A 26,416-nucleotide genomic window follows, 5' to 3' on the forward strand; every position below is an offset into this window, starting at 1 on the left:
GAAATCCAGCTCCGGCGCTTCCGGGTAGCCCTCGCAGGCAGCCTGGAATATCGAGACCAGAGACGAGAGATACCATCCCTCATTCATCCTAGATTCCAGGTACAGAACTGAATAACCCCTTGCAGAGAATTCTTTAGTCAGTCACTTGGCAAAACAAACTTAACTTAAACTGCTACTTTCTATTCCCGCCCACGTATTAGGCTTAGGTCAGGTACATCTGGGGTAGGCGTAGTTAGAAACACCAGTTGAGTACGATTAGTCAAATGTATATGTGTATGTATCTATTTTATCCATTTTAACCCATCATATGGCTTAGAAACCATATCAATGTTTTTACAGTATTATTTTATACTTCTGCTTTTAATGTATGCACTTTACTTAACCATAAGTATTGCAATAATATCGATCCATTTCTCTTGTATGAGAAAAGAGACTGATCAATAAATACCATCTTTTATTGAACACGCCCGTCTCTTCCTTTTCTCTACAATCTGGTGAGACTAAGAATGCACGTACTGACTGAGTACAATAAGTCGTCTTTTGTTTTCACACGACTCTAGAGATACACTCTTGATTAGGGGAGAGCAAAGTTGTCATGTTCTATGGTTGTCAGAAACTAAATCCCTTCTTGTCTATCCAGGGAGGTTCAACTCCTCCTTGCCTATTCGAGAAAGTTTCTAGTGAACTCTGAGCTAGCTGGCAAACCCAAAACTTTAAGTCTAATATCGACAATAGAAGACCTAGTTAACGTCTGGTCTAGGCCTATACTATTGAAGGTATTATTCCAATGCGCAGAGCCTATTGGGATAATAGGAACTACACTACAGTACCTGTTGTTGGAAGGGCTTTATTTATATCTTGAACGGCACCTTATGTTTGCCGTCCCATTCCCCTACCTGATTTCTACATCTTTTATGTGTTTCACATATGTATAATTATTATTTTATTTTTTTAAACAAGAAAAAAAAGAGGGAGAGAGGATCTTTCTTTGAGTTTAGTTTGCCCTGGTATTTTAAGTTTATTGGGACCCAAGATTCTGTTCAGTCTTTCGAACTTTTATACTGAAAGTGGCCAGTTATAAATATGTCCCTGCGTTTTGGCAGTATTCATTGGTCAGCAGAATTCTGTGAACGGAGGGGCCAATAGGACTATCGGGTGATACGTTTCGGTATATGTTACAGGCATGTGTACTATGATGCACATGATTGTATCCTCCTACCATTTATGTGGGCACTGGATGTTTGCAAGTTGTTTTTCTTCACAAGGCGTCTGCCGAAACGCATCTGTTGTGCGTTTGCCCGCTTTGTGAATAAACAACGATATATCCACCCCAGTGAGTGCTTATTCCTCGACTAAGGATGCACGAAGGGAAAGCAGCTTTGATATATGAACACAAAAATTAGGTCTTTTGCAGCACACCACTCGTCCTTATTTAGTCTTGATTACATTTATCACTCCTCTCGGTATGAATAACCCCCCACTAAAAATAGAGACAACTCAACAATATTAATCAAAACAGGAATCCAGACCACATAAAAACACATACATAGTACATGTATTTCTATTATCAACTTATCATCTAGTAGATTTATGCATGGGCTTATGGCACGCTCACCGTGTTTTGATGTGTGATCGGGTTTATTATATCTCCATAACCAATCACTTTCTTATTGGCAAGCATAGACTTCATTTGTGCATGTCCTATAACTCGATCTTTAATTCTATTCTGGTGATTTGGGTCTGTTGTCTATTTCTGTACTCACATGGCATGTATGTGGTTAACCCTTACATCTTATGTATACATGCTATCTTGATAAGTTTATAATAGAAATACATGTACTATGTATGTGTTTTTATGTGGTTTATCATTGTGTGCAATATAAGCACATGTACATATTAGTATATGTTTGTGAATGTAGCTTTTATACATGTTAGTGATTTGTACAGAGTGTATATGTTGTCTCATGTAAATGTATGTATTGTATATAGTATATGTATTGTATTATTGTTTGACATTCCAGCCTTGCAAAAGTCTTAGAAAAAGATGAAACACGTGTCGGCAAATCGTGTGCTGGGAGTTTTTAAATTTTTCTATATATGAATAAAGGACTGCTGAACAGCAAGAAGATTGACAAATCGTTTTGAATGTGGCTTCTCACCAATAAGCCACACCCAATCCCTGCACTCCCACCTGGGAGGCAAATATACCACTGCACCTTTGAATAATATACACTTTTAAGCATGTCTTACCACCCCTGGCACAGCAAGACTTCAACACAAAACAAACAGCACCTTTTGAAAATTTGTTTTATTTAAAAAAGAAATGACTATCACTTTTAGAATAAGGCTTGGGGTTTATTACATAATACTCTCTAAACAAAGGCTCAGATACCAAATGCATTAGATTCAAATATATGTAGCAAACTTATAATTTAAAGGCATGAATCAATAACTGAGCAAACTATAATACTGATTAATAAACAAGCAATAATTGATATACGATAAGAGACACGTCCTGCAAGAGATCAGAATATATATATAGGATTTGAAGTTATAGTAAAATATACTGTATAGATCCCTGTATGAGTAGAGATATATTATCTTGTCTCCTCACCAACATTCGATATACAGGCTAATGTTTCCTGTATCTAAGTGGAATGAATCAGGACCCCAGCATATTGCAGTATATGTATTTGCACATTGCCTATTTTGCACATATTGATGCACTTTCAAAGCACTTATGCACTTTAGAAAGTCAGCACGTAGCACTTTATATGTATTTTATGCTGGGATTCCTGAATTGGAAAACAAAACTGTGAAATTTTTCTCACAGTTTCGTAATTATAATGAACGGGGTTTCTATCAATTTATATCTTATAACCATGGTTTTAAAACGGGTCAGTACAATAGATCTGTGCATTTTACCTTAAAACTTTTTTTAGTCATCAATGTTACTTAATCTGTTGAATGTCACTCTTATAAAATTTGAATCCAAATGTATTTTACATGTATTAGGAAATCTTTTAGAAATCTTACTGTATTTTACATCTATTTGGAAATTGCATTGCTGAGTGTAAAGAATGGTAGTATGTTTTCCATGTTTATTAGCAAGTTTGCACAGGTGTTTTACGTTAATCACTCGCTTCCACTTTAAAAGGTGTACCCAGTCAAAAATACGCTGTCATGTGATCAAGGCTCCGTTAGAGCCGAAACGTTGGTGACTCTTTCTGCGTGAATAAAGCTGTTTATACCTCGAGGTCCGTGTCCGGAGTCTGCTTGCTGGGTCTGCGCGAGCGTGCTAGCTGGGAGACAGACGTGCACAGGATATATATATATATATATATATATATACACACACACAGTAGAGGATCACTCTGGATGTGCACCTCCCACACCACAAAGAAAACACCTCAAATGATCACAGTCACTGAACCACAAAACTCAATACATCACCTGATGCATACATTCTGTGAGGCCGCTCTGAAGTGCCATGAGCTCCGGCAACAGGGTAACGCAGTGATGCGGTTTGTTTGGATTGTGACTGAGGAGACTGAGTAGACTGGCACCCACGCGCCTTTCAACCTACTTAGGAGCGCCACTGGAGCAATTATAATCGGCGCGTGGAAGAGATTCGGGCAGGAGCACATCCTGTCACGATCTTGCAGTGACAAGCGGCATTTCCAGAGCCAAATTTGAACAAGAGCAGAGGTATTTCCACACCATGACTGTTTTTGAAATGATATTCCCACTGAAGATCTGCTTGTGTGGATAAACGGAACTTTGCCTAAATTGTAAATGACATTTCACTCTGGGGAAGGTAGTGCGTGATTGGCAGTCACGTGATGGACCAAATCATACAAAGCTCGCACACACCTGGCGCTGGCATATCCAGTCTAGAAAAAGGCACAACGCCGAAACTTTGACACATGGAAGCAGGCGCTGTTACACTTTGGAAATAAAGCACGTTCCTCTGCATTGGGCCTCACCTCGTATGAAAAGTATTCAAGTGGCTGCCCTGTGCCCTTTCTGTGAGGCCGCTCTGAAGTGCCATGAGCTCCGGCAACAGGGAAACGCAGTGATGCGGTTTGTTTGGATATATATATATATATATATATATATATATATATATATATATATATATATATATATATATATATATACACACACATATACACACACACAGTAGAGGATCACTCTGGATGTGCACCTCCCACACCACAAAGAAAACACCTCAAATGATCACAGTCACTGAACCACAAAACTCAATACATCACCTGATGCATACACTGCCCACTTCTGGCCAGGGGAAGTCTTCACACAGCCGGGGATCAGAGCTCAGCAATCAGGGTTCAATTCGAGATAGACACGTCTGCCCTCGCTCAGAATCCAAACTCCCAAACTTCCACCAGACCAGTGGAGGCTCCCCTTTTTAATACAAATCCAAACATAACGAAGCTTCTAGCAAGCCTCGACCCCTCATTCTCAGGAGAGCCCGTACCAGTCTACTCCAAGGCCACGGCATCGGTTGATCAGGTCTTTGCTATGGCTTCGAGACGGACCATGTACATTCCTCTGCTAAGAACCAGTTTTCTCTAGTCAGTAAAGTGGAAAAAACAGATGGAAAAGCAGAACATGCCCTCCCCATTTTGCAGCTACGTGCAAGCACAGAAAATAGCTTCAGTCATGAAAATGGAGTTAGTTAGGCCATGCATAAAGGTCCACAGCAAGATGGAATTGAAAAGCAAGATGACATGAAAGCATGTCAAAGCTAAGCCCTGCCATAAAGCAAGGTAAAGTCAGAAAACAGAATGGCATTAAACCATGTCAAAGCCAATAGTAAGAACTCATAATTGTCACCAATGACCAATACAATACACATTCCTGCACAACTGCACGCCTTCAAATGCACAACCCACACGCTCTGCTCTTGGCAAGTCTGTTCCACTCCGTAACAGCTCCCACTGAAAGACAGCAAGATCATAGGACAGAATAGAAGCAGGCATATGCAGGGCCATCCTACATTAAGGCTACGGTAAAATAACACACTAAAATCAGTTAAAATGGTGGTGGTTGAGGGTCATCATATGTTGCCAAAAATCACAAGAGTGGCTCTTTTATTACACCTATCTGGATTTCTGTTTTGATTAATATTGTTGAGTTGTCTCTATTTTTAGTGGGGGGTTATTCATACCGAGAGGAGTGATAAATGTAATGAAGACTAAATAAGGACGAGTGGTGTGCTGCAAAAGCCCTAATTTTTGTGTTCATATTGGTTGCACATTTAGTTGTGCCTACAACACCTTGAGGTAGTAGGTGTTTGGGGCGAACCGAGCACTCGTGTATAGGTACATAGTAGGATACTCATATTTTTCACGCTCAATAATTGCTATATTACTGGTTGTTCAGTGAATGTACGGACGCTTACCTTTAAGGGAACCCTACTACCAGCTTTGATTGCTACACACACACACACATCTTTTGTTGCATTGCATGATGGTGGGCGCTACTTGTATCCACACTAAATTAATCAGAACACAGGGGTAATGTTCATCTTTCCCTTGGGGAAATGGGTCCTATTAGGAGCCTAGCATGCCTGTTCTTTCTTTTTTCTGAATCTTTATTCGCAACAACAATACAGATTATATGACTTTTGTTATGTGTTTGAACCCATCCAGTCTTCTTTCCCTTTTTTAAGTGTAAAGGGTTCATGTCAGTCTTGTGACAGAGATTCTTAAAGGTTTTTAACGTTTTTCTCACAAGGATCGACTTTTCTCGGACCTGTAAGGTTGCCTTAATTTTAAAAGGCTCTATGACAGAGGTCATCGTTTCCATTAAGAGCCAGCTCTTGTTTTACTATTCCCACATATACTTGTCAGTCATTCTGCACAGTCTACTTCTCTTTGAAAACCTTTGTGGGATTAGTTTGCAGACCCTCCTCCAGTGGGGTAAGCTGTGGTATTTAATGCAAAGTTCAGGAATCTGCGGCTAGATGTCTATCAGATGTAAGAGTTATTTACCTTCGGTAACAACACATCTGGTAGAGTCACAGTCTAGCCGCAGATTTCTTAATGCCCCACTTATCCTCCCTGCTCTGCGAAGGGTTTTTGAGATAGGGGTTATACTCTTTCAATGCTGGTCTTAATTGCCAGTGATGACAATATCTATGTGTTTGGTCTAAACCAACTCCTCGGGCTGGACATTTAGCTTTTGTTTAAATGTTCAGTTCACCACCCTTATTTCGAATGGTGTGGTTAGTAAAGTATATGCGTACTTCTTTTGCAGTTTTTACGCCAGTGAGCAGTTTTAATTTATTTCTTATTGGTACACATTACACATTGACACTGGTGATGTCCATAGATTATGTACTGGAATGACTTAAACAAGCATTTAGTGTTGTTCATAGAGGATATGGTCTCTACCCTCTTATGGGTTATTATCTAGGGTGCACAGTTCTTGTGACCCCGTATTAAAATGTATCTTATTGGGGATCTTTTTCTAAAATCCATGTCTGGTATTTTAATACACTTTGTGGTTTATTTTTATTGTTGTTTCAAAGATTTTGTAATATTTTTGGCAAACTTTATAAATAAATAAATAAGTAAACTGTTTCCACTATCAGTTCTAGTAGTGGTTCTGTGTTCTAGCGCGAAAAGAAGCTTCACAGTAGAAAACTGACATCAGCACGCCAGAGGGGATTTGTATGGCCCCATTGACTGCATATCCGGAGACAACGTCACTATGAAGCCAATACGACACTGCCCCCTGGCGTGCAGAGGCACTGCTGAAAAATCTCCAGATCCAGATTGGGGCCTAGGTGAAATTCGACGTTAAGGAATCTGCGGCTATACTGTGTATCTAACAGATATAATGCTACCAGAGGCAAGTAACTTTTACTGCGAGCTCCTTTATTTGCGTCAACTTCCCCAAACAACAATCTGCATTCACTTTGATGTAGAAATTCAAGGTGATTCAATCTGGCCATGGCTCCACAAGAAGGGGGAAATCGAAATTACGCAATGTGACCTCACGTAGTTAGATAATACGTCGTCAGAACGAGAAAACAAGATGTGCGCATTGGCAAGTTTTAACTGTAAGCTGCAGAAGTCAACAGATGGCTTTCTCCAATAGTTTCTCATGGAGCTAATACCATGACTTTTACTATAAAAATATCTTCCTGAAGATTTTCCTTTATGTTTCTTTACACCATAAAAATCTGGTTTCAACGATTTGATCCGAATAAGGCTCAAACGAATAGTGATTTCCTGCTAGTACACAAGTCACATGCAGGTTCATTTTCAGGCAGCTCATTAGCACGTTGCGAATGAAAAGATGCCAAGAACAGACCATTAAAAAGATCACATGAATAGTAAATTACAGCGGCTCACTCTAGTCCCAACTTATACCACTCCAGCCCTATTTCTGCCCATTGCAATCCCCTACACCATAACTTGGAATGCGGTATGCATCATCCGCTGCTCCACATCTGGAGCCCAGTCTGTGAGGCCCACAACAGCTACTCATGCACAGTTAATTGTTTGTGACTGAAACTGATAACCTCAATATAAAGATAAATAGTGCAATACACTTTGAGGACACTTACTGTATAACAACCTCCAAAGCCTGGCCAAGGGATACAGGTTTATTATTAAGAATATTGAAGTCCAATTGATGGCTAAGGTATGAAGTGGCTTCCAGCAAACGATTGAACTCCTGCTCTACCATTTCATCTTTCTCTTTCGGAACCTGAAACTCCAAGTTGAATAGAAGTGTTAAATTTGCGTATTACTGAAACCTCTACTTTAATCTACGTTGGCCAAACTGCTGGTTTTGGTCTGCAATACAAGCACAATTGGTAACATTTTAAAACAATCTAGCAAAAAAGGGTAGTAGAGCTGTTAAAATGCAAAGTCTTCAATTGTGTTTGTAACAAAAGTTATGAATAGTATACCATATCTGTGAGCTATGCCAATTAAGTTATCAGACAGGTTCAAATAAATCAGGTTTGAAAATCAACTGAAATAACTGTGATGGGTGTGATAACATTCTTCCAGGGAAATGTTGCTGTTTAAGAACAGTTTATGGGATTGTTGCTGTTGGCTTGATTTAAACACTGCTGAAAGTTACCAGAATTTTAAAAGCAACTGCAACAGTTCGGTGCAAGAAACTGAACAGCAAAATTCAGCACTTATCGTGAATAAAACTGTGAATATTAATTCTGATAAAATCAATATTAGTGCCCATCTAAGTAGCGCACAAAGAAACTGACCAAACTCTTGATCTTTGTTGCTCTTATTACTATGGTGCTACCACCCTGCTTTTTGCAATAATCATTTGGAGCACAGCCCCAGGCCCGTTCATTCAGGGGTTAACATGCACTGTTGCACTGGGATCGCCCAGAGCATTATTCACCAAATCTGGAAAACATATTCCCAAATGAGGAGACAAACATGCAGTGCACTAAACCGTTAATAAATCCAAACAGACTCAGTAATTAAGTTAAGGAAGCCATTTAAAATAAATGGGATGTGTGCTCTGAGTGTTCTCCCCATGAGCTTTCCTGACAAGACAATACAGTTCTTGCCCAACAATCTCCACTAAGCTCCAGAAATACCCACAACAAAGAGGATGCGCAGGAAGAAAGGCCATCTGTCCAACTGGAAAACCAACCACATCCACCTCCCCATACGTTGTACTGAAAAGATGCACTGTACCCTAAAACTGCCAAGAAAACATGAATAAATGGGGCAAACGTAAGGGGCAGTAGCCCTGGAACAAGGTTTAAATTCCCTTTACCCCAGAAGAATGCTTAAATTCCCTTAAAATTAAGCCAAACATCCAGCTGCTCACACTATGCTCCCCTAATAAGCCCCTCAGGTAGAGTCACAGCTGAGAGATTCTGGTGCAAGCTGTACCTTACCAACGAGGAAAATAAAGGTAGGCAGCAGCCTCCCGGGGATCATGTGTTTGTTACCTTCCACGGTCTCAAATCCATAATATGTCTTCGCTATAATCAAAAGGCTGCGCCGATGAGAGCTGATTTGAAGGGTTACCTCCCCATTCCCATTTAAAATCTGTGTTTAACAAGTGTTTTGTATACAAGACCACCATAAAAGGAACACGCAAAAACGGAAATTAAAGGGGGCAACAACCTACAGAATGGTGCTTTCACCAATAATATTGAACACACTTGGGTATCCCAGATTATGAATGAACAAGTACCACTCTTACAGAATAGCCACAGCTGGTGTTCAATGACTCCCGAGCAACATTTGTATGAAGGGAGATGTGACATACCAAAGCCAATTTTTGTAGCGCACTGGCATTCACAATTCTAACATACTGCACAAGTTTGTACGGCACTTATCTATTCATCTCAAGGCACAGTGAAATGAGTGGCCATGTTTCTGTACCAACAATGTGCAGTGGCTGAGACAAGAGTGCACCTTGGGCTGGCTAACAGACATACAGATGGCGTGCCTGGGACTTTATAATACTTTTCACAAGGCAAGTAATGTTAGAAGTAGAAATGGCACAGTTTGTCATGCAACAGAAGCTTTCCTTCCAAAGACTATACTACCAAAAGACAATCACATATGGCCACTGCTTTAACAGATTTGAACGGTAAGGAAGGCCATTTTTTGTACCAATTTTGCATTATTCTCTTTAGAGTAGGAAACAGTTTGGTACGTAGACTATTTGGGGAATAAAGCCTTAGTACTGGTGGTGTCCCATTTGAGGGATAATGAGGATACTAGCTTCGTTTATACTCCATTCTTTTCCAGTAGAAAAAGTACTAGCTGGGAAAACAACAACTTTGTGTCCAACATCAAAAGAAAAGTACAGAGGGGAGGTCACTGAACCCTGCAACTGTGAGTGGTGAAATGGCATTAAGAAGAAAAAAAGAATAACGCCCATAAAGAAATGTCACTTAATTGTGAAACAATTATGTGAACGGGTTTTACTGGAAGGAGAGGAGAGCTGGAAGATTCACCTTTTAATTTAAGTGTGTAAGAAAATCCGAGCTATAGAGCCTTCTCAGTAGGTCACAGCTTCTCCATCTGCGGTAGGCTACACACACTACGATATAAACGTAGTGCCTTCTCTCACTGATTCTTTAACTCTACCTTCAAAGGATTCTAAAGAATGAGGGGGGTGCAATTCAAGCAGGTTAGTCTACTAAAGATCCAAATCTCTTGTACTACCATCTACACAGCCACTTCGGTTCATGTCTCTGCACTATAAATGTTCAGGGCAACACAGAGTTTAATAACAATATGGTTCTCTCTTAAGTTTAACTATTGTAAACAAAATATTGGTGAAATGATTCACACTGTCATAAGGCAGGTTTGAGCAACTGGGACCTAACGCAGCTGGTACTATACACAACTTAAATTTAACCGATTCTTAAACCCACATTTGAACTCAATACCCACTATGAAGCAATGAAATCTCATTTAAAATATAAGTATACTTACAGCTTGTCCATTAGCTTCGTAAAGTGGACATTTTTGTTTAATTTTGGCCAACTCCATGTTTACTTGTTTACTGATAACTGCCATTGGATTTCCACCTGAAACATAATTTAAATCATTTTAACTAAGTAACTTGTACCAATACACAATAGTTATAAAAGTGTATTTCTTGTCCAAGCTGTGATAAACATCTTAATGCGAGACCTTCAAGCTTGGGGTTTAGGCATTCTGCCCCACTTCAAAGCGTTTCCTACAAAACATATTACTCACATCATAAAACTTAGATTACAAGTTTTAAACACCCAATTTGTACAAAACTAGACAGTGTTGCTCAAAGTTGAGAAAAGAGCATATCTCTTTACTGTCTGGTAGCGTCAAGATTAATTTCATTAGGATGCCTTGTATTCATTCTAAAGAGTCAGAAATGGGTTTGGCTCTCCTCCCAACAAAGCTTAAGCCATCCTCATCTGAAAGAAGCCTTAATTCTGCCAAGGAAAGAGCATAAGTATCCCAAAGGGAAATTAAGCTAGCAGCGATTTCTGGAGGTAAACAAAATGCAAGTGGATATGAATTTCCAGGCCTCAGACCATGCCCATTAATTAGGTGTTTAGATATCTGGAACCCTATCTTGGGAAACACAAGAGATGAATGTTTGAGGGAAGGGGAGATTGTGGGGGGGGGGGGGGGGGTAAGAGGACAAATCAAAAATAAAATCAAAATTTTCCACACCAACTAGGACACATTCCCTTCCCATTGTTGGACAAGCCAGCCACAGTACTCACACAGCAAAGGTCCATCTCTTTTTTCATGCAATACGGCCCCAAACTGCCACTTCTGTTTTGAAAGCTCCACCAGCAGATGGGGTCATTTTGATCCTCGGTGCTCCACAAGCAAAGGGCACCTTTTGTTTCTATTGTGGCCACCAGCACTTTTGGGACAGCAGGGGCATCGCACATGAAAGTATTACTGCATGATCTGATCCAACAAAAATAGGTACGTCTGGTGACAGAGTCCATCTTCATATGCCTTCAATCATTAGCATCACTTCTAAGGTTATATATGGCATAAACCTTCAGGTAAGTGCCAAATTAGTCGGAGCAGCAACTGTTGCTGCAAGGATCCTGGCCCAGCAAAGTGAAGCTGGGGGTAAACAGAACACAAGACTGTTTGATTACTGCATGACCAGGGGCCGAGACAGATCTCAAAAGAAGCAAATCGGGTAGCACAATTCACCCCATAACTCACACCCCATCGAAGCTTCCCCTTTTCTTGCCTAGTTTGTCCTCATCACATACCATGAGCAAAGTGGGGTACGGAGTATGATTGTGTGGTGACACAGTTTATGTTATGCACTGAAAAATAACTAACATTTCAACGTGTATTTTTCAGTGAATTTCACACTTTTTTTAAAGACTTATTGTATTTCCTTGCCATTTAACCAAACGGAAGTGTGCACAGCCTTTGGCTGTGTACAGTGGTTGTTGGGGGCATATTCCTGTGCCTAACTTCCACTGGCGTACGACACAGTGTTCAGCCATACTCAGTGGCCTTTGGCTACAGCCCTCACCTTATGGACCCTACTCTTTGATTTTGTTTCCACCCTGATATTCTTGAACTGGACTTAAGCTGCTAATAGTTTTTCAAATTTAAATCAAAGTCAAACTGAACAAAAGTCCTTAGTGAATGAAACATTTATTCATCCCTCCACATCCCTCCACCCTATCCCCTGAATCTGCTCAAAACGACACATTCGAAGAATAAACAAAATCTGCTTAATGTCTGATAAGTTTCATGTGGATTTAGCCAATGATGCCATATTTATTACCTAATGAAAAACTTCATTAAACTCTTCCTCCAACTGACCTGCATGAAAAGGAGAGCACTAAGAGTAAGCTAAACATGAAACTCTGTGCCAAATGTTATTCAGATCCGTCAACAGTACCACAGTTAATAGCAAATAAGACATGCTTGAGCGAACACAATTTCACTGGACTCCTCATGCTGGATCTGCACAAATCTGAAATAGCTGCACTGCCTGTAAGTTGCTAGTTGCTTGCAACATTTCAAGCAGATTCGAACAGTGCTGAAGTTATTAGGGAATTTAAAGAGTACCCCCCTCCCCCCAACATTTCTCACTCAGTGAATTAGCACAAAACTTGACATACCAATAAAAAAAAAAAAATTCTAAATGTCTGACAATCTTTATGCACGTTTGTTACAGGGTACCAAATTTATTACCAAAGTAGTACTATTTCTCCCCATATGGATCTGCACAAATTTTAAAATAGCCAAGAACGAGCTTAACATTCTCGGTGTCCGCCAAATTCATGGATATTCCACAGGCACTTAAGTTTTAATAGAAAGTTTTAAGTGAACAAGAAATGCATTTTCAACTGTCAGAGCATACAAACCTGTTAACCCTATCAAGCCCATCCAACACCTTTTTCAACTGCTAATATTTCAAAAACTACGGAACAGATTTAGACCAAACCACAAAAAGCCCCCTGCGTAAAATGGGCGATCAATCCATGAAGAAGGACACGATCTGAGTAGCTCCCGCCTGCCTGGCCATCAAATCAATGATCTCAACCAATGAGAGGGGCTCTTAAAACCAAGAGAGGTAGAACACCAAAATAGACGCAAGTCAAAAAGAAAGTACCCCATTTTGGCCGCAATCACGCCTTACACTTATAACCATACAATTAATGCAGCCCACATCATCAGAACATAAATGTATCTAATCTCAAAATATATAACAAGAATTTATTTCATATAATGAAAAACATCAAATTTGAAACTTAATCATATTAAAAAACTTTAAAAAAAATCTTTGCATATTTTATAAATTCACATCGCAAAAAAGACAAAATTAATCTACAATTTCAAAACAATGTACACACAAACTGGAGAAAACAGTAGACCGGAATAATTCATATCATTGTATAGAATCACCAGTAACTTCAGAATTATCTGTCACAGTTGAAACATTTCATAGACTTTTTCATGAACTGGCAGTTATCCAAGTAATCTAGTGTCTACACACAAAGAGCATCAACGTGTTTCAGTGGGTAACACACTGTTCAAGCCATCTTCTTCAGGATTTGTTGATATCTCCCGGTTATCAATGATTTAATCTTTCAGATATTCATACTGAAGCAGACCTTAGAAGTCCTCAATATACTCTAAGGCTATTCAGGATGTATGGCCAAACTATTCTGGTCCAAAAATCCCAATACGCGGTATGGAATCTGTATTAAAAACCAACACGCTTTACCAATAATGATCAGAGGGATAGGAGGAATAAATATCTATCTACTGCACATTCTCAGTCTGTCAACTATAATTCCACAGCTGTTAGACAGATGATCACGGTCCTCTCAGGTCGGTCCCTGATTCTTTATCAGAACAGGAGGTGGGGTCCCCGTGCGTTTTGGTGAAAAGAAGGAAGGACTCTCGGCGTCTGGGTGATTTTAATATTATAAAGAATCAGGGACCAACCTGAGAGGACCGTGATCATCTGTCTAACAGCTGGGGAATTATAGTTGACAGACTGACTGAGCACAATTTATCTATGTAGCATCACCAGAATGAGATTTGGTTTTGAAATGGGTTGTTTTGTTAGAGTATGATGTTTTTCTCCAGATTATTAGCATACGAAATGACATAGCTGGGAGAAAAACAGGCACCCATACAGGGTTTCCTTGTATAGGAAGTAGTTGTGTTGTAAGGCTTTCTGTAGCAGTTCCATGATGAAGTCAGTAGGTATGCATGTGGGTTTAGGTCTTGTGTCCAGTAAGTCATGGATGTCCTCTATCCCTTTTATTTGAGGAATGTTGGTATATAATGACTCCATGTCTAAGCTCACTAAGAGGTCTGAGGTGTGGTCAAAATCTCGGTCTTCAACTTGGTAGATCAAGTCCATTCGGTCACAAATGAAGGTGTTAGTGAAAGGATTAACTCTTTAATTACAGAGTCGATTTATTTTCCTAATGGCTTGAGGGCCGACCCACACCTAGAAATTATGGAAATGCCAGGGTGTTTCTCTGGGCCCTTGTCAGTTTTGGGGAGGACATACATGACTGGGGTGCGTGGATGTGTGTTATTCAGGAATCAGTGCTTTTCTTTGAAGACGAATCCTAGTTCATGGCGCTGTTAGTTATAAGAATGATTTGTGTTTGGATCTCTGGTAAAGGGTCCAAAGGTAAGTGAGAATAATGATCAGTGTTAGAAAGTTGTCTCGAAAAGTCTTTGCTGTAGTCAACCAAGTCCATGATTATTTCCCCCCCACCCTTATAAGTTGACTTAATAATCAATTCCTTGTTGGTTTTTTAAAGATTTGAGTGCTTTCTTTACACACATGGGTAAATTATATAGAACATATTCAAAATCCTGTTCTATTTGCATGACATCTTGCAAAATCAGTCTCTCAAATGCTAAAATCTCAGGTGGTATAGTAACGGATGGTGGATGATATGTGGAGAGGGGCTGGAAAGGAGACCTGTATGTGCTGTGGTTCTCAGGATTTTTAGCAAAATATTTGGAGCAATCAATTCATCTCAAATTTTTCAGGAAATCTTCATGTAATCCAAAAAACATAATTGCATACTGTCGGGACAAAGGACATCCCTTTGCTTAAAAGGCAGATTTCTTGGGAGGACGGGTTGTGGCTGAAAAGGTTGAAAATCGGAATGCTGTTGATCTCAGGGGTGTGCATCAGAGAGGGAGAATCTACTGTGTGTAAGCTCATTGGTAAAATTTGTGCCAGGTCTGCCGTTCCTGTGGATACTTGTATTGTAAGTTTGCCCTTTCTATGCCCCTGGGGTGGCCTCTTGCTCAAACAAGCATTTACAATGCAATGGTCTCGGCATTGTTATAGTTAGAGCTATTGGCATTGCTCATGACATTACTTTTATTTATGTTTTTGTTTTTAAAACATAAATAAATGGCATTCACAAATGGCATTCACACAGAGGGCCACACACACACACACTCACAGAGAGCCACACACACACTGACACAGAATGCCACACACACACTCACACAGAGAGCCACACACACACTCACACAGAGCTCTGATCTACTATTGTAGTAACGTTTTTATTCTGTATGTTATGACATACAGCCTGGGCTAACGTGTTACCCACTTCAGCCATTAGCTAATTTCACTACGAGGGAGGGCATTCTGCTCTTTCACAAGGAGCACACACACAAATTAAGTCCTCCAAGTGATGGAGCAATGAGCAGTCAATAGTTTTTCCCCATTGACAAGCAACCTGTGGTTCCCTCAACAATAAAGTCAAAGGGATGGCAGCCAACACCTGAACGAATGGCTTTGCCAACGCACCTGTGCTTTATTAAACGCTGCAAACAACGCGGGTGGTATTACTTCCCATATTAATGGTACTCAAGTTCACCATGCGGGAACTCTAAGAAACGAATGTGCAGCGATGGGCATTCAATTCGTTGAACCAACCATGCCACCAAAAGAACTAAAAATTCGCTGGAAAAAACTGAACACACTCTAAAGATGTGATGCACATGGCGACATTTAGTTCATGGTACGTACTCTTTAGGCAGTGCAAGGGATTCATTCACTATTGAGATGTGTAGTCCACGATAAAAGTAGCACGTGTAAAAAAAAAAATTATATACATACACACACATATATATATATATATATATATATATATATACACACACACACACACACACACACACACACACACACACACATATACATACATATATATATATATATATATCGTTCCTGAGGGACACAATGGATTTCCTCAATAAAATCTCAGGAATCCAATGGAAAGCAAGTTATCTAATGGCTAGTATAGATGTAACATCACTCTATACATCAATACGACATGAGGATGGGATTAAAGCCATTAAAAAAGCTCTGGAAGTGAGATCCATCAGTTATTTGCAACATTCAGCAATGCTGATAGAAATGCTTACTTATTGCTTAACGCACAATGCATTTTTATTTTTGGGGAATGTGTACCGACAGAAGCAAGGTACCGCGATGGGGACATCATTTGCGCCCACATATGCGAACCTTCTGATGGCCATGTGGGAGACTGGAGTGATGGAAGAGGAGAAAAAGCATGAATCAAGAATTAAACTCTGGTGTCGTTTTATAGACTCACTGGAGAGAAATGATCTTAACCTCCAGTTTACTTCATCAATCAGTGCAATTAATTTGATTTTTCTTGACGTTGAAGTTTTCGTCAAAGAAGGAACCTTGTGTACAAAACTTCATAGGAAACCGACGTCTTGCAACAGTTTGCTTCACGCAAACAGTGGGCATCCAATTAAACTAAAATGGAGCATTCCGTATGGACAAATGTTGCGAGCAAAGAGGAATTGCTCAGAATTGGATGATCTTGAGAAAGAAATTGATGGACTAAGCAAGCGATTCCAAGAACGCGGTTATCCTGTAGAAGTAATCGCAACGGCACGGGAAAGGATGAATTTGAAAAGAATAGCAGATCTCCTTTTACCAGTGGACAGTAAAAGTGATGGAATGAGACATGAATTAGACAAAAAGGAAAATGTAACACTTGATTGTCGACTACAACAACCAGAGCAAAGAACTGAAAAAGGCTTTAAAAAGAAATTGGAACATCTTAATGCTTGATGATACTTTGAAAGAAAGCTTGACCTCCTACCCTAGTATCACCTACTGAAAAACCTCATCACTATGTGACATTTTAACTCAAAGCCACGTGCAGTTGAAACTCCCTAAGAAAACATCATGGCTTACAACTCCAGGGTTCTGGAAATGCTCCAAATGCAAGGCCTGTGAGCATGGCACGAACATTACAGAGTACAGACTACAATGCGGACGTATTGAAAAAATAAGGGACCACATAATGTGTGAATCTAAATATGTGGTATACAGACTTATGCGCCCTTGCGAGAGCACAATCAATAAACTCAAACTAAGGATCCTGCAACATCTAAGAGCGATCAAAAATGAGGATACAAGCTACCCTAAGGCTGTACATTTTGCGAAATACCATTAATCGAACCCCAACTTGCTACAATATGTTGGAATAAAACTGAGCAAACCATCTGAGAGAGGGGGTGATCAAACATTACTTTTACGCAAACTGGAATCAAGAATGATCTTAGCAATGGTCACGGAACATCCTTTTGGACACAATCTGGATGCCGAACTGTTTGTACATCTGTAAAAGCTTTCATGGAACTATAAATCCTTCTGCAAATTGAACAATATAATTGTAAATGGTATGAGACTCTTGAAAAGATAAATCGCCATAAAAGAGTACAATTTCTTTCAATCTATATACAATTCCGAGATAAATTAAAGAACAAGCACATGGATGAGAATGCCATTATGTTGAAATGTAACATAGAGTCCACTTTGAACCAAGAATTTATATTATATATAATGTACTTCACAGATCAAAATTGCAAAAATTGCGGGGAACACTGAATTGCGATATCCACTTTGAAACGCACAAACTCTACCATGATAGAATGCAATGATAAGATAAGAGGATTGGTCTTGTGGACATCTGGATCACTGTGTAAATAATGTAAAAAACTGTATAGAGGTGTACTTTACACATCTGAACGGCATTTAAATTAAATTGAACATGTGGGGACATGTGGGAGGCTATGAATGATAAGTACTTAACTGAAACTTAACAACATAAGAGTTGCAAACGTACCCTCCCCCTTGTATCCGGAAACTGTATATAGGTTGTAAATATTTAGGTGTAAATTGTATATATAGTTAATCAACTACAATGAGTACTTTACTGTGAGTGGATTATGTATAAAGTTTGATGATTACATTGTACGATAAAACACCTACAAAATGGCGAACACCATTATGCCATCATTTAGAAGCAAGGTTGACAGTCTAGACACACAATTGAAATGGAAAAGGGTTTTTTTGTATTGCACATAGCACTTTAAAAATGGTCTAGACACCAGGGACTCTATGGTCCAGTGGAAGGCTTGTAGAAGCCGAAACGCGTAGGACGTCCGAATCGATGCACGTTATTTTGCACATGGTGTGTAAATAAACAATCTTTGTTAAACTTTACCTGTTGCTGTGCCGTGACTTCTATCGCAAGGAGCGAATTCAGAAGAGTCTAAGGAACATATATATATATATATATATATATATATATATATATATATATATATAAATACACACACATACACACACACACACACATATATATATTTTATGACAGGCCAAACCTGTGTGCGCAGGAGTCTGTTCAGTCCGGAATCTTAGGAATGCGCTGTCTAGTGGTGTGCTTGTGCACGTTTTCGAGTGTTGCGCGAGCTCCATGACGCCCAGCTTCAGGCTGTTTACACACTAGGTGCCGCGCCCGGCCTCATTTCCATGTTAGGAAGTGGAGCTGACACCACAGCAGCGAAGGAAGGGCCAGCTTGAGGCACAGACGCGCTGTATGAACAAGCGAGGCCGTTCCACAACTAGACACGCGACCGCGATTTTATTTTCACTTTCAAACAAAACTAGTTTTCTGCAGTCCGTTCCAAAATATTACTGAAGCGATGGACAATTGTTTTTATGGCGACTGATTCAGACGGGATACTCGTGCTATTTAATCGATTCGCTATTCCCAAGTAACAGTGAAGAGCTCAACTGATAGAACGAACGCCTGTAACATCACTTGCATATCTCTGCAGTGTTATGCACATCATGGAGTAGTACATTTTTGGAACAAGATTTGTCCGCCTGGTCTTCAAAATAACGACCCTGTCAGCTGTATGTAAATGAAGGCTACGATTTCTTTCCCTAGACAACTTCTCCAAAGTGACACCTTAAAATATTTTCGAAAGTTTGCATCACCCCTAGGCTATGTGCAAATCATAAGAATTTTGGATAGGTTAGGAATTCCGGAATGGCATTGTTAGAACAGGCAGTCCAGTATCAGACTTTTTTTGTTGTTGCTGCTAATTCAGATCCATTTTTCACACACGCACATCCTTAGACAAATGCATGCAGCATTCTCGAGTGCCCTCAACTTCCCTTTATTGTTACAAAACCATAACCTTCATATCTCGTTGCAGGGATTAAAACCCTGCTCAATAATTTAGTGATGAAAAAGCAAAAGCCTCCTTTGAGGATTCTAGAGACTTGTCCCATCCTCATTGAATACGTTTTCAACCATGTCACCCACCTATTTAAACCACTCACGTTTCCTCCTGTTTACATCACCTATATCTTACATTCTCTTGTCTTGCCTTTGCCGACTGAAACGATTGCAATAGTTCTCTACCGAGAACACGCTTCGCGCGTCTCTAGGCCGAGACCTAAAAACGGGTGGGTTTAGAAGGTTGTCTTTGGGGAGCTGGAAATGCACTGGCATCTTACAGAATAGTCTGCTGCGGTACTGGAGGAATCTGAGGATTTGACTTCCTGGTGATTTTTAGATCTGCCCCACTGGCAACGCAAGAGTATGATGTGTAGTATTGTAGAATTCAGCACTGAGATAGGGATATACTTTCTCCTTACTGAAGTACTTTGTGTCTCCCCTTTTTGTTTTGTTCAAAGGTGTTGAATGTGGCAATGGAGTTGTTTAGTTTGTCTAGTACGTTTTTGGTATCTGTCAATGTGTCAATTTCGAAGATCAGGTTGTAAAATTCTGCAATTTCTGTAAAATTATTTTTGCTGTGCTCCAACGAGGTATCAATGCGCAGGATTGTGAGAGCATGTGGTCGCCAGGTGGGTGACTTCAACCAGATTGGAATTTAGGGTCATTTGTGAAGATTGCAGATGTTTTCCTAATTCGTAGCCCAAGTGGAATAACCCCGGTTTTTAGGTACTCTGTCAGCATGCGTGCATGGAGATCTTTCCTGTATCAGCAGGAAAACGTTATCTCTAGTCTCCATACACAGATTCAATTGTGTACCCTGTCAGCGTACTAACTGCCACTAATCCCTATGCCTTCCGCATGCGCATTAATTCTCAATGTTCATTTTTAGGTCTCACGTGCAAATGCAGCGCAGCTGCTTCGCTAGCGAGCCTCTATAGTCGTCGCTTTCCTTAGCGAAGGGAGACAGGAGGTGGCACGCGCGGACAGGAGTTGTGCACGCGCACGCACAAACCCTGTCCGCGCTCACGGCGTTTCAGCAGGACGCGCATTCACTCGCATTTATATTACTCAATGCTGCAGGCGTGCGCTGTCAGGCAGTTAGCCCGCAATAAATCAAGTGAGTAGAGAAGCCGTCACGAGTGACCAAGGCGGAGCGGCAGCCAGGCAGTACACGAATAATATAATCTAGCAGCCCTCGGTATATACAACGCTGATTTTTAAACCAGACTGAGCTGAGTTTATGCACGTCTGCTGCACCGCCTGATCGTTTGAAATCTATTGACACCCTTTAAAAGGCACGTGATCAGTCATTTTTACTATTACACTGCAACAACAGCAAATTGCTGACCGACACGAAGAGAGGGACGTTTAGCTGATTTTATCTAAAGGGCAATTATTAAAACATTCTATGACTCGTAAATGGTGCCTGGTTTGCTCATACGTTCAATATGCGCGGCCACTTTTCTCGGTGTTGCACAACTGCTTTCCTTGGCGGTGTCACCCACCCAACCTCCCTCCCCCCCAGCTCCTTGTTTGTTCTTTCCCGACCAAGCTTATTTTTGCCACTTTCACTTTTCCGGTGCTGGGAAAACAATGTATTCAGAGGAGAAGTTCAAAGATAAGTTTTGGAAATGGATGGGAGGGAGAGAGAGAACGCGCACGCGCTAGCGAAATCAGCAAAAAGCAGGGCAGCGCCTACATGTCTAGTGCAGGCTGCCGCGCGCACACGTGTGTTGTATTAATATTTATATAGCGCCTACATAGCTTTGGAAGCGCGAAAGCGCTTTTTAGATCTGCACTGACCCTCATATAGAGCTATCTGAGATTAAACACCATACCATAATTGCATCATACCTAGCATACCACGCTACGACATGTTCTGACGTAATTATATTCGCATTTTATTAAAGTGCACTGCTCTCTATGTGCTTTACGTTTTAGCTGTATCTCACTGTGCGCACTCCCTTCGCATGCCCACTAAGCAGTTTTCCGATCTAGTTAGTGTTGAAAGCGATGCTCGAAGGTTGATCGACTCTTATTGTCGAGCCAGGGTGTAAACTGAGATGCCATCACTGAAGAATGTAAAGGTTAAACAGGCTTGCAGTAGTTGCCCGCTGCCAGACAATGAACGCTATGAAGAGGAAGGGGCCGTTCTCTGTCCTGTCATGTTGACTCCTTCTCCTTTAGCCATAAAAGAACAAACGGGGGCTTCAAGCTGGGAAGAGGTAACATTTAGACCCAACGTTCAGGGTTTCGTCTGCTATCGGGTTTTGTGGCATTGTGGTGCTCGGTGTGTGTGCTCGGCCTTCTTTTGAATTCAGATGCACCCCCTTCAGTCGAGCGCTTATCTTTAGAGATTGCATAGAGGCTACTCTGTTCCCTTTTTTTTAACTGAGTGTATGTAAGGCTTTATAGTTGTTGTAGGACTAAAATACTCTGTCTCCTCAACAAGGCACACGTTTCTTTTTAGGTCTCGCTGAAGCAATGCGTAAGCATTGTTCGGCGAGATTCTAGTAAACGGTCCGAAAAGTCTACCCAAGCTGCGGAATAGACACAGTTCATGTGAGAAAGGCACGTGCACAAAGTCAGCCACATCACACACCACCATTTGTCTGTGCCTCGGCATCAGACTTCAAAGGCTGCCGCTCCCCCCATCAGACTTCAAAGGCTGCCGCTCCCCCGCCCCCCACATCAGACTTGAAAGGAATGAACTCCCCCGCCACAGCAATGCCGAGAGCTTGTTTTTATTCTCGCATTTTTTTTTCTGTTCTTTGCGGCCCGGCCGTGCGTCCAATGCTTGTTTGTTAAGCACTCCACAAGAGTGCATGTGTTCCCGCTGTCTCCCCCAGGCACTGCTCTTTCACTCTCTGCAGCCCCCAATGTTCTCTCTTCATGTGCTTCTTCCCACTGCTCCTCAGTGTTGTGTTTGCCCTCACGTGCTTCTCCCCAGAGTGCTTCCCTAACATCCACATTCCTTCGATCCCTTTTGCCTCGCTTCCCCACAGACACCCTGCGTGCTGCTTTTCACTGAGCAGCAGTCACATTTCTCGTTGAATGGCACGAGCACTCTTTATTTTTTTTTTATCATTTTTTTATTGATTTTATAAATGTCAAGCATTTCAACACTTGATGGCAAAAAACAACCACCCATGAACAACAGAACAAACTGTTTGAGGCATACCAGCTCGGTCATTGGTACAATATTTCTGTGCATTACCACATACCAGTAGATGGGCGGGAATGTGTCCTTACAAGGCGCTTCAGTGTAAGAATCTACTCCTCGCTCCAGTATTGCCTTTACTCCTCCCCTTTGCCAAGCCCAGGATCGTCTAGTGAATTTACAAGACTGTATTCTCAGTCTGCCCTAGTCGATGGGCCACATATTTTTGCGAATGTTCTGGGCAATCTTGGCCAGGGCCTGGTTCACCAGTTTTTCAGCCCTCCTGCACGAGTCCATACTGGACTCCCACTCACTCACCATGAGACCCGTAACACCAGAGCTTTAAGTGGGATAAAAAACTGGGGGTGTTTCTCAAATTGGCGTGGCAAATGTAATTAAGGGCTTGGCTTACAAACACACAAGCTAAAAATCTGTGCTTGGTATTGTGTGCCGCCTGAACTGTATTGTGCTGTTTCCGACATTGCATTCAGATATATGATACAAGACACATCATACCTACAACAAGTCAGGACTATTGGCTGTGTCAATGGTTGTTAGTTGCCTAAGATAAATAAGCTGTAACTATGGCTTGTGTTTTCTTTCGGTTTCACGATGGGGCTCTGGTGCACTGTCCACCCTTCCTTCTCTCGTTTAATGCTTGCCTCCTTCGTTCACTGCTGGCAGAGCCGCACTCTTCCATAAACATACGAAAACCTCTTAAAACTGTAGCTCATTTCTGACATCTGACGTTTTCCGTGTGCAGACTGCAGCTCAGTCGCTGGATACTGAACAGACACCCCCATTAATATCTGAACTACTGCAACAGGGAAGCACTATGCGTGTGCACCACTCTCTGCGTTGAAATGTCTCGAGGCACACTCTGAGCTGATGCTGGCTCTAATTATCACAGTAATGTGTGAGGCGTCCCGTAACAAACCATTTTCCACAGCCTGTCCTGTAAACGTACCTCCCTCCAAATGCTTGTTAGATAAACCATCAAAACTGCGTCCTTCAGAAACCTCCCGAAATGGTAGCCATCACGCGTGCAATGAATGGGCATATTCTGCGTATCCAGGTTTATGGTGCGTCCACGCTCCCAATTAAACTGCGTGTTCATTATAATGATTACAAACCTAATGCGTGTGTGTGGGAACCACACAGCAATCGCAACAGAAAGGGCGCGCTGCTCATGAGTCACGTGCTGTGTATGTTTGCGCACTGCGTGTGCATTGACTGCTTATCTCTCCAGCACATGTCGCGGGCAGTGTTCCGTGTGTGAATAGAGCCGGTTCATTGACTGAAACATTCCTTCTTTATTGGGATGGTTTAGCAGTTCTTATCACCATAACCCTCCCTGCTGTTCCTTCCTATAGCGCACTCGCATCCCCAATGCAAACCTTCCGGAAATAGATCAACGCTCCATTGAGGGGCGCTCTCAAACTAGGACGACGCATAAACGGGACACTGATCAGCAGCGCACACGGCAATTCTCCAGTGGGCCAGCAGCATCACACGCCCATTGACGACAGTGACGACATCACAGAGTTGATCCTTTCTCCCACCCTTAGCCTCTCCCAGCCTTCTCTCCCGAGGGAGTAGGGCAGCCGAAGAGGGTCTACACAGAAAGCAATCAGGCATATTACAGTTCTTCTGACTTCCTGTCCCTTTTGCGACTTCCTTAATTTGGGCTGGGGCAGCTGAGGGACCACAGTGCTATTTAGGGTTGGTGTCAGCCACCGGTAATTTACGTTCATTTTGATAAGGGTGGGTTAATTAGTAGAAGCCCTTCAACTTGGTTTCAGAGGCCGTCATTAAATTAGTGGACCGGCGGTCACATGACGTAATTACCAGCAGCTATTTAGCCTCATGGGGCTTCCCCAGACAGGGCGCATTTAACAGTGGATGGGGCTGATCGGTTTCTTATTTGCGGTGCTCTCTTCTCGGCGAGGTGTCAACAGCTTCTACTGCAAACACAAAGCTCGCTGGGGCCGGCGAACGACTCGGGGCGGCGCTCGTTAGAGAAGTTTCAGTTGAGGCCCTTCGTTTGGCGCAGGTCTCGCCTATTACATATTACAAATATGTTCTCTCAGTGTTTCAAGCTTTATTACAAATCTCACAAAAAGATGTTAATATTTCACACTGAACATAATCTTCACAAAAGTTATTTACAAAAGTTTAAGCTATTGCCATTATAAATTACAATAACTTTTATTTAAGTATTAATTGTTTAAAAAAATTAAAAACCATTGTTATTCGTAATATCAATACATCTAAGTCACGTAAATACAACACATATTGCATTACAAATGCTATAGGTGTCACATTTGCGAAAGTTAAAACTATTGGCATTGTAAATGACAAAGCTATTAATTTAGCTATTTTCAAAACCAACACATAAATAAAAAAATTGTCATTTACAATACCAATAGCTCAAACTTTCCTAATGCGAGACCTATTGCATTGCAAATACTTGTTTTATTTTGAGAGGGAGAGTACCAGCACTTCTCAAGAGAACTGCAAAACCTTTAATTGGAGAGTACCGGCACTTCTCAGAAACAAGCAGGTACTCTGCTACATAGTACCCACACTTCTATTTTTCCATTACAAGCACTGATCCCACCTCTTAATCCAACATTAGCGCTTCCTTGTATTCCTCCTTCAGGGAACCGGGACAGTACTTCCTTCCCACTGGAGTAGAACGAGGTGGAAACTACTGCTTCATAATTTACAAGCTTTTTGTTGCTAAGGCCCTGCTGTCAGCGCGGGAGCCTTTCCACTGGCTACAGGAGTAGACGTTGCAAGGAAGAACATGCCGGGATTGGGTGTAGAGGGAACACGTTTCCACAGTCCCATTATTGCCTGCGACATGCACAAACCCTTCTAGCGGTGTATGTTCAGTAGGCTGGCTGCATCCCCAAAGATTTCGCCCTATATTTGCATTGGTTTATTATTTGTGAAAGGGCTCTGCTACCGCTGATGGCAACGGCTGCTTTCTGCCATCACCTGCTGCCCGTGTTGGCATTTCTGCCTGTCCTGCATGTCGCCCTGGGCACAATGGAGGAAGAGCTTGTATCCCCAGTGCGGGTGTCGTGGGACGAATCTGAAAACGGTCGACCGGCTCATCCCCTTCAGGAAGCAGCTAACATTAAAGCTGGAGCTGGACCGCAGCTTCTTGACACCTGACTTTGCTCTGCAGTACGTGGGCAGCCCTTCGGGGGAGGAAGCCGGCCAAGCGGGGGACCTGGCCAGCTGCTTCAACTCATCCACTGTGAATGGGAACCCCTCGTCCAGCGCGCCACTGAACCTCTGCGGGGTCCTCCGAGAGGCCTTCTACCTGCAGGGCAAAGAGTTATTCGTCCATCCCAGCAACCACTCCTTGTCTGCGTAGGATGGCCCTAGACCAGCAGCCCCCATTATGCTGCACCTCATCTACAGGAGGGTGCATGGATGCTGCCCATTGGGCTCAAAGGGCTTCAGCCCCCACCCCCCGTCGTGTGTGTCAGCCCGGCTGAGACAGCTCAGGCACACACACAGCCACACCCGAGTACTTCACAGGTCTTTTAAAGATCATTTACTTGTTAATGAGGCTTTGCTGTTTTTTCACCCCTTCTTAGAGCCCCTGCATCTCCACTCTGCCTATTGTTGGAAGAATTTACCCCCCCCTTGCCCCC

General features: G+C 41.7%; 1 protein-coding gene across 3 annotated transcripts in view; it reads right to left on the reverse strand.

Annotated features, from left to right (window-relative positions):
- Positions 1-26,416, reverse strand: part of KDM1A (lysine demethylase 1A) — a 1,206,177-nt gene that overhangs the window by 863,183 nt on the left and 316,578 nt on the right. For all 3 annotated transcript variants that reach the window (XM_078682705.1, XM_078682704.1, XM_078682706.1), the window contains exons 8-9: positions 10,476-10,570; positions 7,601-7,749 (exon numbers count right to left, since the gene is read on the reverse strand). In XM_078682705.1, coding sequence (XP_078538831.1) covers positions 7,601-7,749; positions 10,476-10,570 — 244 coding nt within the window. The remainder of the gene's footprint in view (positions 1-7,600; positions 7,750-10,475; positions 10,571-26,416) is intronic.

Source organism: Lissotriton helveticus, chromosome 3_1, assembly GCF_964261635.1.
Source record: "Lissotriton helveticus chromosome 3_1, aLisHel1.1, whole genome shotgun sequence".
In the NCBI taxonomy this organism is placed as follows: domain Eukaryota; kingdom Metazoa; phylum Chordata; class Amphibia; order Caudata; family Salamandridae; genus Lissotriton; species Lissotriton helveticus.